Raw genomic sequence first — 12,997 nt, 5'->3', positions numbered from 1 at the left:
AGAATTGGAGAGTGTAAACAGTTGTTTATATGTGTCAAAATGTAAAAAATGTATGTCATAATTACAAGTACTAGTACCTATAGTGCAAATTCACATGTTTTGTTGTGTTTTGATTTAGATATGTATTGCTGTGTTTTTTTGTTTTCTGTTTTGCTTAATTTGGATATTGATTTGCTGGATGTGCACACACAGGAACTTGGGACTGCATAATTATGAATAGCTGTGATTTGACTTGCCGAACCCTTTCTCTGCTACGATGATTGACACTTGGGACTGGACTTTTGGAGTCAAAGCCCCCATTGCTGCTCCCTGCTTCTTTTGTTGTCACTGGGACTGGACTTTTGGGCTGACTAAGGCCTGCATATGAACAGTGACTTATTTGGACTTTTTTTGTATTGTCATGGACCTCTGATTGAGCTTGGATCCCAGGAGTCTTTTAATAGCTGAATAGTTTTATCCAACTGTTTATTTATTGTAATTTGTATTTTAATAAACTTGTAAACCTGAAATTTGTGGCCGGCTCCCTTCCCATCAGTGGAGAGTTTTTAATGCTGGTAATTAGGACCTCATATTATAAGTGGCACTGTCGGCAGGATACCAACTCCACTGTTGGGAAATGGACCCAGCTCAAAGTGCTAATAGTAGTGATAGTGCTAATCTATTAACACAAAGTAGCAGTAATCCAGCCATTATGGCTCAGTTTGTTATGCCTTGGTTAATGGGGGGACTCAACCTTCAAATCTGTGTTCTAACTAGCCTGCTTCAGTTGTTTAGGATGCTCAAAATTCACCACAACCTCATCCACCTAAAACACATCATGGCACGCTAGCATCTCCAACAAGTCTATCCACTCCTCATATATCCTCAGATTTAACCTCAAACACAGGAAGCTCAGACAGGAGAATAACAGAGAGAAGCACATTGAAAAAACAACACTGAAGTTAGTAGGAACCGGATGGTCCAAATTTATCCTGAATCTTTTTGCCAAGCCCAGTAGACTGTTCTTTTAATTACTGCATAAATGGTGTTGCCTATGTTAGTGAACTGTGAATTATTTATGTCATTGTAGTTTATTGTATCAAACATTTATATCTAAATACAGATTTGAACAAAGACATCCTTTCACATCGTGACTAAAGTTGGTCTGTGCAGCTGGATTGGAGTGATTCAAAATTAAAAGAAAGGCAAAAGAGGCTTTATCACTTTCACTAGCAAAAATTCTGCTGGAGGAGATGTGAGAGGGACAAAGTCTGACAAAATCACAGAGAGAAAAGATCACTAGTGGTATGTTTTTTTGTCTTGTACAATAACACACTCAGTAGCCATTACTTGCAGAACAAGTATATATTTTAATACAGACCCCTCCCATGCCACCCTACCAAAACCTCTTGCCAATCCATCTAACATGTTCTAAATCCACCACTGTTCATCACTACTTTAATGTCAAAGTGAAAAGAAATGCATCATCTCGATGAAATATGAGAAGAAAATTCTAATGAGTCACTCGAGATTTGAGTAAAAGTTTCCTATGAACTGATCCGTGATGAACCTTGGTTTCTTTCATGCTTTACTTTATTTCTATCATGGGTAACATAAGTAATGGCTCCATCTTCTGGCAAGTCAGGAGAAAAACAAAACAATGATCACTTCTAGATATCACATCACAAGCACCATGAAAACAAATTCATGAAAAAGTACAACTATAAATTTGGACTTTAGTGTGTTTATACACTTTATACACTTTATACACTGACAGTTATAAAGTGCAGGTAATGCTGCTGTTTACGGAACAATCCTCCTCTGTGCACGAAAAGACAAAGAGAAGGAATATTCTAGTCAACCAGTACAGCTAGTACAATCACAGTTCATAAAACATGAACACTTTACATGATGCATTATCTTGAATGAAGAATGAAGATAGATTTTGCTTAAGGATACTGGATCCATTTCCGCCCCAAATATGCTTGACCCATGCCCCCTGTCACTTTTGTGGGATACAGCTAGAGGAATTATAATACAATGGTTTAGTTTTCTATCACTGAACCTGCTTATTTAGTGATTTTTCTCCAGCTGCAGCATCAACGCTCTTTCATCTCATAAAATAAAACAGCAGCAGACAGACAGAATTCGACAACAGTCACAATATAATTAAAAATGATAAAATAATTAATGTGGGATAATTTATCATAATAAACATTTTATCCTCAATATGTAATACGTTGTAACAGCTACATAGAACAGACAATGAGAAGAGTAATCCAGAGAGTTTTCTCCTATGTACCAAAGGAGAAGAATAGAATGTCACAGTTTTTTTAATTCTGTAAAAATGTTTGTAGAGCAGATCTCATCTCAGTCACTCCACATCTTCTCTACAGTATGTTTGCATCAGAGGAGCCAGGCTGCAGTATCTGAAGAGTCACAATGAGCTTAATAGCTTTTCTAAACCAGGGGTAGAACATGGCATATATCACAGGGTTCATACAGGAGTTGAAATAGAAAAGCATGCCAAGAAACAATTCAAATAGATAACTGAACAATGTCTTGCTCCCTACAAGAGACAAACAGTAATATGGGCAGAAACATAATAAGTACACTACTACAAGAATACCAAGAGTCCTGGCTGCTTTCAACTCAGATTTCTTTGATGTTATAGTCAGTGAAACCTGGAGTGTCACAGCTGCAACATGAGAGCGCATGGCACGAGCCTGAGACACAGCCACCACAAAGACTCTCATATACAGGATTATGATGAGACTAACTGGAATAATAAAGCTCAGTACAAGGTCAACAACCCCTGAAATATTGTCAATGACAATCACACACTCTCCATGACAGGAATTATACTTACCTGGTTGAATCAGGTTATTTTTTGTAAAGACAATGCTAAGTAAGGCAGAAAAGAGCCAACACAGACAAACACATAGTTTAACTCTATTCACAGTGATTTTGGTGGTGTAATGCAGAGGATCACAAATAGCCACATAACGGTCAATTGATATGAGCACCATGTCTCCTACTGAGGAACAGATAACGATGAAGGCTGTATAATTATATAGAGAACACATAAGATCACCAAATAACCAACAGGATGTATGTAGGACAATTGCTCCTGGCATCACCATAATGCCCACAAGAAAGTCTGATACAGCCAGAGAGAGCAGCAGGATGTTGGTGGGTGTGTGGAGCTGCCTGGAGGAAAAGAGAAAGTCATCATTAAACCAACAAGTCCTTATATCTAAATGATAAATGACAAAATAAAAAAGTATAGAGTATTTTCTGATCTGCCACATTAATAATTAACATTGATAATGTAAGACGTTTGAGTATTATTTTGCAAAACATTGTCAGTAAGAGAGAATATTAGTCTGGTGTTCCAAGGTGCAATATTATATAGTGGTAGCTCAAATGCAATTCCTCTGTTAAATCTGTTCATATTAATATGTTTTTAATTCATTCATAAAAACTGTAGGATCTGCAGATAATTGTATCTCTGCCTGAAGTGGGAGACTGAGATGATGACGAGCAGGTTGAGAGCCACAGTGAACGAAGAGATGGATGACAGCAGAATTGCCAGATATACAGCCCCGGACCAAGAATACATCTTACTCCTGCAGGAGATGTTGGGGAGATGTGGAAAGCAGAGCTCTGTTCTGTCCTGAACCTCCATCATCAGAGATCATCAGAGAGCTGAAGAGAATTGAGTCATATGACTTTATCTCTTCACATTTTCTCCCCCTTCCTAGTCTCTGTTGGACTGCAATATCGCTCCTCCCTCACTCTGCAAATTATTTTCATCACTTTCTCTGACACCCCCCGTACTTTCCTACTCCCCTCCTGTTATTCTCTACATTTGTCCTCTTTTCTTTGTCTTACCTCAGCCTTTTTGCATCTCATGCAGCACTAAGGAAAGGGACTTTTAAAATACACCGATGACATGGCTCTGGTGACACACCTGATACTAAAGGCAAATATATGTTCTGCAGTTGTCCACATGCAGCCCAGAATGTGTAATTGCAAGAGCTGTACACATAGCAAGTGCACCATTTACACTTGTTCTTGAAAAAGCACACAAAAATACATGTGTACTGTATGTACTGTGGTAGATCTGGTAGGATTTGGTTATTACCAATATCAAAAGCATGCCATGAGTTAGGGTTAGGGTTAGGGAATGGGGGTATTAGCCACGATTAGACACTTGAGGATTAGACAATTTGGAGATAACTCTTGATAGGAAGGTCGTATCAAAATGTGCCTAACCCATACCTTAATGTGTTGGTCTCGTCAGGCCGCGTTGATGGATACCAGGATCGTTGATGTCCGTCATGGGGGGCGGAGTTATGGTCAAAAAACAAGTGTTTTTGTTGATATCTCCAGAACGGAAGGTCGTAGAGACACGTGCTTGGTGTCTACGTGTATCCTTCTTCTTTAGTAAAGCTTGTTGAACTTCAACCACATTGTGCAATGTACGTATCTGTTTGTGTGTGTGTGTGGTCTGGAAAGGAAAAAACCCAACAAAACCACATTACAAAATGGTCTGCATATTTAGCAAATTATCAATTAGCATTCCAAAATACAGCTGCCATGTAACAATGTAGGAGCCTTATATCAGATGTAAATCACATAAAATAATTAAACAGTTGAACCTCTATTAACAAGCCATGGTTACACCCACAGCAAGAGCTAAGTTAACCCATTAGCATCACAAACTGGAGTACAATAATTATTCATGAACAATGTGTAACGGGCACTCACATTGGAGCCTTAGGTACATTATCTACAATAAACAGAGCTGCAACACATTGCTAGCACTCACTTAGCTCCAGTGCTAGTAATAAACAGAGCTAACAGCTACTTAGCTAACTCACCCAGTGTTTCCCACACATAGACTAATTCGTGGCGGTGCGCCACAGATTCAACACTGGCCGCCACATATTGCGTTTCGTTATTAATTATTTTTTTAACGCTATTTAAAAAATACACATCGTATTCGTTAAGCTGCATTTCCTTTTCCTGCTCTCCCTGCGTCTCTCTGTCACTCACGCGTCTCTCTCACATAGCCTACACATACACACACAGCCCCTCCCCTCCGTGCACACCGCGTGTGTCTCCATCAGCGAGATCATCCCTAAAAGCGTGGAAGCTGTGCATTAGTGCAGAGAAGACGGCTGGTGAAATTCAAGAAAGGTTGGTATCACGTGCACCTTTATAAAATCACACATTAAAAAGTCCTATAAAATATTTTATATTTTGAATACAATATTGTCCCGTCCTGACCCGACCCTTACACCTTCTTTATAAAGTTAATTAGTCGCAAGTTTGCAGTAAAATTTAGTTGGGTTGTCGAGGTCAAAACACTAGCAGCTGTGAATCAAATAAAGTTGTTATAAGTACTGTTATGTAGTTTTTTTACCCTTACACTGAATGTTTGCTGCTTCAATCCAGATGAGTATTGAAAAATATTTTCCGCGATTGAAAAAGAGACGTGTTGAGGATGAGGACCAGCCTGAACCGGAGGTATCAGTCTGAAACAGAGTTGAACAGTCCGACCAGTGTAATTAGCTATGTTATTAATTTGTTTACAATATTTTCAGGCTTCAACCAGTGCTGCTCAATCAGAAAGACAGGGTCAGGGAGAGAAAGAGATAGATTAGTTAGGCATTGAAGAAAGAGTAGGAGAGGAGGACAGCATCCAACATGCTGCTGTGACAGAGCCAGCTGAAACAACAGGTGAGGTGGACAAACAGATGTAGAAACAGGCAGGTAAGAAAGCAGGTCTCAGTTCAAGGGAACTAATTTCTATTGTTCAGTTTCTGTTTAGACGGGACTTTGGCAACATCAGTGCCAAACACAGGTCCACTGGATTCAACCCTGAGTGGTTGAACATGCCTCAGTTCAAGTCATGGTTGTACCACACACAGCATGGTGTGTTATTAACACCCCCCGGTCTACCTACCACCACACATTGCCTTCAGATCTGTGGGAAACACTGTCACCGTACACACTGAAAATATCACCATGTTATGTAACACGAACTGAAAGAATAATAGAAATATCCACAAGTACCAAGCAGAGACACTTACATTTCTTCAGGAACGCACACAGGATAAGGAACAAAGAACACACAAAGTCTGTGCAGCTTCAGTCTGCTCTGCTGCTGGAATTCTCCAACTTTATCAGCCTGTGTTACTGTCTCTGACCAGTAGGTGGTGCCTCACCTCTAGGGCTTTCTCACAATGTTCATCTGCAATTTAACAAACATTAAGCTAGCTAACGTTAGTAGCTACTTTACCGCGACATACTTCAGGTTGGAAGACGAGTTTTTGTAGGCTGTGATCAGTTTTTGTGACAAAAATCTCAATCATGGGTTTGAGATAAGACCTGCTCGGTGGGAGTTTCTTCATTTCTTTGTATGGCATGACGTAGTACAGGTACAGCAATACGACTAAGACAAACCTTATGCAAATCAGCGTCATCTCCCAAAAATAAAACTTAAGTAAAGTACAGATATTCAAAAACTGTACTTAAGTACAGTACTCAAGTAAATTTACTTTGTTACTGTCCACCACTGCTTTTTGACTTGTTTATTTGAATATGTTTTGGCTTTGATTTGATCATTGAATGATTCATTTTTTGTTGGTTATTTTACTGTTATTTCTATTTTGGTATGTGTCCTTGTATATATATTATATATAATATATATTCTACTTTATATAATAATAAATGAACAAACGAAATAAGAACCTCTGGTCTCCGGCGCTTCAGCAGCGTCCCTGAATGCCTCCTACAGAGTGGCCGGACAGCGACACTCAGTGGCTGATTGGAGAAACTGCAGCTAGTTTCTATACTTCTGAGCTTCACTGTTTTCAGCTCACTCCTGATTTTCATGAACTTTTAAACTGTCTGCAGCAAGATGAGCTGTTAATGTGTGTCATTAATGTTGTATATTTCAGTTTAATGACTGTCTTTTAACATGTGAGAAGTTGAGTAACGCATTAAAAGATGTATTGTTGAGTTTTTATTTGACAGTCTGTGGAGACTGTTGAAATAAAGCAGCTCTGTACACAAACTGCTCAACAGTGAACAGACACAATGGAGGAAATGGTAAGTTTAGGTGAATTTTTTTATTTGAAAAGTGACTGTGTAATGCCTAAAATGTCTCTGGCTGCTGTACTGCTACTGACACATACAGACACAAACAGAAAGTGTTTTGATCCACAGAAACAATAAAGATAAACATGTTTTTAGGAAGTTTCATTGTAGTTTTTTTTGCTGTTTTTATTAGTTTATTCAAGATATTTGCTAGTGTTAAGTGAGACACTCCATATGCTCTGTAAAGCAACGCTACCGCCACTAAATTTCACTGTTTCCCCAGTTTGTAATGTGTAAACCTCATAACTTTTTGTAAATAAGTGAGAAAAAAGTCAGAAAATGAGGAACGCTTCAGGAATTTGCGTGTCATCCTTGCACCTCCGTCATGTACGTCTTCTCTGTCCCAATTCCTCACACTTTTGACGAAGCTATCTGCTGTCCGTGATCATGTCGAGCTCAGCCAATCAAGTTGCTGTATCTGCAAATCTGAAACTGAGATTTAAGATGAGTACAGACAAACTTTAATCCTTCAGCAAATTAATGTGAAAACAGCCATCTGTTTGAACTTCATTTGCAGAATGTATACATCATTCTGCACATGAAGTTCAAACAGTCATCATATGGAACAATGTGCAAGGAGATTGTAATCCTTATGATTTCAGTCCTGGTTAATTTGGCAAGTGCAATTTAATAATACAACAAACACTTATCAGGCAGCTAAAACAGGCAACTGGGTATCTGTTTGCAGAACAACCAACAAAACTGACTGCATTTTAAGGAAGCCTGTTGAAAATTATTATTTTAGACACATTTATAATCAACTATCACTTTTGGTGGTAACTATGGTGACAAATACAATGTATTTCCTGTTGCTGCTTTACTATAAAAATCAGCATATATTTACCCAGTTGAACACTTTTAATCTAGCAGCAGTAGGAAATATTGGTATTGCATTTGGAGTACAGTAAGTCAATGAATCACTTATTCTGTCTTGAAATACACAAAAACACCCAGAAAATGCAGAACCCATCACATAGGTGCTAACTATGGTGACAAATACAATGCATTTCCTGTTGCTGCTGTAAATATATGCTATGAAGTATCTTATTATTTGCTTCATATGATAATGTGGCGCTGTGTGTGATATGAAAACAATAAGTTGAGTGGAAAAGCATGGAAGAGAGTTGAACTTTTGCAAAGACATGTGATTATAACTATGTATTAACTATGACAAAGAACTACTTGTCTCTGAATGCAAAGAAAATATGACAATAACAAGGAGGGCTATCGCTCTGAAGGCATAAGATATAGGATGCTTTGCGTTCTATAAGTTTCAAACAGGAAATATCTCATTATATCGGACGCTGTTCGAGGGGGTCGGAGGGAGTCAAATAAACAGCCAATCAGAAGACAACACATTATACATTGCATAAACATTTTGTATTGCATATAAGACTGGTTCAAGGAGAGCATAGTCAGTCAGACTTTGTGAACTGACACACTTTGTTGTTCGTCAGGGATAGAAAAATCTTGACCCAGAGCTCTGTATGCTTTGTTCATTTACTGCTAAATAAATGGCATATTGAGACCGAATATCTTCTCCTATTTGCTTTATTAAATGAACACGCGGACTCAGCTCACACATGGTGTAAGATTAGTTAATAAAGAAAGCTAAAGTCCAACACTGCTTTACTATAAAAATCAGCGTATATTTAACTGGTTGAACTTTTTAATGTGAAGCAGCAGTAATTTCCTATTGGTATTGCATTTGGAGTAAGTCAATTCACCTCTAATGTGGCAATAGGAAAGTTAACAGTAAACTGCGCCTGATCTCAAAGACATCAAATTAAAAACTGTACAACTGAATTACATGCCGCATTTTCCCCTATAGATACGAATCAGAATACAGGGCAAACTGTTTCTGTTAAGAAAACAGCCTTTCTAGCACTTCTGTTAAGACAATGGCCTTTTATTGCTTAATTTGTTTTTTCTCAGCAAGTTCATGCAAATGCCCACTGAATCACTTATTTTTTCTGAAAATACACAAAAATCCTACATTATGCAGAATTGTTTCTGTTTAGAAAACAGCCTTTATTGCTTAACACACATAGATGTATTTCTGTGTGTGGTAGACCTTCACACACACACACGACCACAAAAGAAACCTTACATCTATCTATCTATCAATCTATCTATCATTGACTGCCACCTGATGAAGCAGGATTATGACTATGTATCTGTCTGTATTGTGCACGTGACTTCTGTTGACAGTAACATGTTCTTTCAGTTAAAAAATCAGACTTCATTTTAGAATCAATTTGAAATCACAGCAGTTTTATTTAGCAATGCTCAATAATCACACTCAATAAGAGAATGTCATAGATGTTCCCGGGTCAAAATAAAATAAGATAAGATATTTCTTTATTAGTCCCACAATGGGGAAATTTGCAGTGTTACAGCAGCAAGTGGACAGTAAAAATGGAAGAGCATCAATAAGAAAGCATAAAGAACAAATAGATAAGTACAAATAGTAGAGCATATAATAAAAAACAATTACACAATATTTAACAGGCCAATTCTTCAAGAAATAGTATTTGCAATTCTAATAGGCAGTTCCTTTTCAGAATGAAGGTCCTGAACACATCTCTGTGAGTGATATTTGTGACTCCATTGCACCATAGTTTTCCATTATGGAACAGTTTTTCATGCTTATGGTTTTGGATTTAAGTTTAGTTTAAATTTGTTTTTGTTGTTGTTCACTTACACTAATCACAATTTTTAATTTACAATTCTATAAAGTCAAGAATTAACAAGAGAGAGGTCATTAGATAAATACATGGTCAGAATTTCAGCAGAGGTTATGATAGCATGAGTATTTCTCTTTCATTTTAATTAAATGTTTATTCTTCACAATTATTGTCACATGAAAGAAATGGACAATTCACACTTTCACATATAAGGTTAGAAATTTACATGTGATGATCGTTTACTGCATCATTTACCCAAATCAGAAGAGCTCTAAGAGGTCTTAGCAAAACAGCCTGTCAAAAGGTAACACACATGACTAATTTTATACAGGAAAAGCAGACACAGATCATTTATATAAGTTGTGTTCATTGCCAGAGTAGCAGAAGTCTTACAACTCATCTACAAGCGCTCACCTTGGTGAATACTCCCTCTTGTGGCAAAGAGAAAGAACTACACTGTATAAAGTTAAGTTTGAACCCACAGTGAAAACACATTTAAATCTGGCCTTTTTCAGAGCAAAATCGATAAAATGATTATTCCACCTCAACCATTATGACTATGGTGTCTGTCACCTTTACCCAAATCAGTGAGAATGACCCTGGAGCACAATAACTTCTTGAAGCTGTATGATGGCTCAGATACCTCCTCACTGCCTTTTGGACCTTACTGTGACCTTACGGTATATAACCCAGAAAGAATCACTACTTTAACTGTAATGTTGCAGATTTAGAAGGATATTCACTTAATCTGCTAGTGGTAGGGGTACATCATTTTGTGTCACTCCAATTGTTTGATTCAGTTTTCACAACTCAAGATGTAAATGAGCTCACTTTATTTAATTTGCATGAAGTGTGGTCAGGCTGTTTTGCTAGATGTTGCACATATCTGAAAAAAAAAAATAGAATTTCACCCTTTCACCCTTCAGCAAATTAATGTGAAAACAGCCATCTAATTGGCATCATTCTGCATATGAATGTTCAAACATTCAACATATGGAACAAAGTGCAAGGAAAAATGTGTTAATAATGTTATAATCCTTACGATTTTAGTCCTGCATATATTTCACCAGTTGAACACTTTTAATCTCAAGCAGCAGCAGTAAGAAATATTGGTGTTGCATTTGGAGTAAGTAAATTCACCTATTAGAAAGTTCACAGTAAACTGAGACTGATATCAAAGAGATCAAATTAAAAACTGTACAACTGAATTACATGCTGCGTTTTCCCCTGTAGATACAAATCAAAATACAGGGAAAAATGGAAATGTAATGGCTGAAGCTGGAAAAATGTTGTGTTATCAAAAATATTAATATTAATATATTATTATTAAAAAATGTGGTTTGATTTGATGAAGATATTTTATTATATAGTTATGTTGGACTGTAACTTCGAACTTTACAATATTTATGTAAACAGATGTAAAAAAAAAAAAACCCACATATTTTGAAGCCTGCTTCAAGAGTTGACCCTGGAAGGAGCCTTTTTGACCTGCAGCCAGGGCTGGTTTATGATGCTCTGGTGATACAGCAGGGCCATCATGATGCTCCACCATCCATAGGGGCTCAACTGCCATTCCATACCTACCTCTGACATCTGCAGCAACATGCACCCCAAATTTACAGGCATCGTTTAGAGATCAACGGCAGTTCAATCCTGTTCAGTACACCTAACATATGTTTAAGTAATTTATGTTCAGAAGTTATTATTGTTTTGCCTATTGTTTATTGATAAGTAAACATATATTTGCTTCATTAACTAATGACCTAATTGTGAAACACCATACGTTTTCTGCTTTGTGGTAAACAGTACATCAATTTACATTTCACTTGTGTATGGTCAGTGATCTCTATGCAGTCGTGGACTAAGCCAGGGGAGCCCTAACTAATACTTTATCTACAGTGTTACAAAGAATTGAAGGTTGAAATGGATGAAGCATGACTATAATCTCAAATCATGTCAAGTTTATTGGTGAGCAGTATTGCAAAGCCAATTCCAGAAAACAATAATCATAAATACTACATTTTTTAGAGGTATACATCACCTTTCTCTTCTTGCTAGTAACCATCTGGACAAAAAAGATCAATTGTAAATCTGTACAATCTACACTTGGCAGTTGGAATGAAAACAAAACCCCACTGTCATACACATTGATGTATTGCAGTTCTGTTTTAACATCTCAAATGTGGTTTACTGCCCCTTCAGTTTATAACAAACTGAAGACAATACATCAAAAGCATATCAAATTCAGAAATAATGACAATAATGACACCATGTAAGGTTTATGATCAGTAGTGACAAAGTAGCAGCATGCAAAGTGTAATTCAGTATAGTTTGTTCGCTTTTGTGGCCTGCTGTGCTCAAAGCCACTGATGAGGACGTGATGTGGACAGGACGGAGAGTCTGAAGAGTAGCTCCTGGTGTTATTCCTTCCATCACACAGCATCTGCCAGTCTGCCATGGTGGAGTAACTGCAATTGGGCATTATGACCTGAGGAATGCAAGTCAAAAAATGTAACCTGTGTATAACATATTTCAGAGCTTTAATCTAAACAAACCCAACATGACAGACAATTCTCACATTTAAAAAATTCAGAATTGCTAAACTGTCAATTACAATAAACTTCTTCAGTTATAGAAAACACAAGTAGTATCATCTTTATCAGAGTAACAGTCACAGCATTTCATCACCAGTCCAATAGCCTGTTTATTATTTTTAGGACAAAAATATCTTTACATTTAGTCAAAAGTTTCTGAAATAGCAAGGACTGGTCCAGTGAAGCAAGGTTAGCATTATTATCATCATCATCATCATCTATGTACTGCCCTGACAGTATTACAACTAACATTACACAAGCAGGCCATACATATTTTCATACTCACTTCTCTCCCTTTGTGCTATAAAATATGTGGACAGACATAAAATGTGATAGCCCACAGCACTAGTCGTAAGCATTCCTATTCTTTCCTCTGTTACTATTTTACGATGCTTATTGCTATCGTTAGCCACATGGCTACCAGCTCAGACGTATGACAGTAGCTCGCTTAGCTCAGCTCTAGCTCGTTTGTGTTAACAGCAAAACAAAATCGGGACCAGTCTGAGTAGAACTACATTATATCCAGCACTACAGGAGTTACACACAGTCCAATTATTCGTCTTTGTC

General features: G+C 37.4%; 1 protein-coding gene across 1 annotated transcript; it reads right to left on the bottom strand.

Annotated features, from left to right (window-relative positions):
• Nucleotides 1-2,369: 2,369 nt before the first annotated feature.
• LOC128367798 (trace amine-associated receptor 13c-like) lies at nucleotides 2,370-3,667 on the bottom strand. The gene is made up of 2 exons (XM_053328446.1): nucleotides 3,495-3,667; nucleotides 2,370-3,189 (listed from the first exon to the last, which is right to left on the bottom strand). Exons 1-2 carry the CDS (start codon nucleotides 3,665-3,667, stop codon nucleotides 2,370-2,372), a joined length of 993 nt encoding a protein of 330 aa, XP_053184421.1.
• Between the last annotated feature and the right edge of the window lie 9,330 nt (nucleotides 3,668-12,997).

The sequence above is a fragment of the Scomber japonicus genome, chromosome 11 (assembly GCF_027409825.1).
Source record: "Scomber japonicus isolate fScoJap1 chromosome 11, fScoJap1.pri, whole genome shotgun sequence".
NCBI lineage: Eukaryota > Metazoa > Chordata > Actinopteri > Scombriformes > Scombridae > Scomber > Scomber japonicus.
This window is presented reverse-complemented; position numbering and strand designations above follow the sequence as displayed.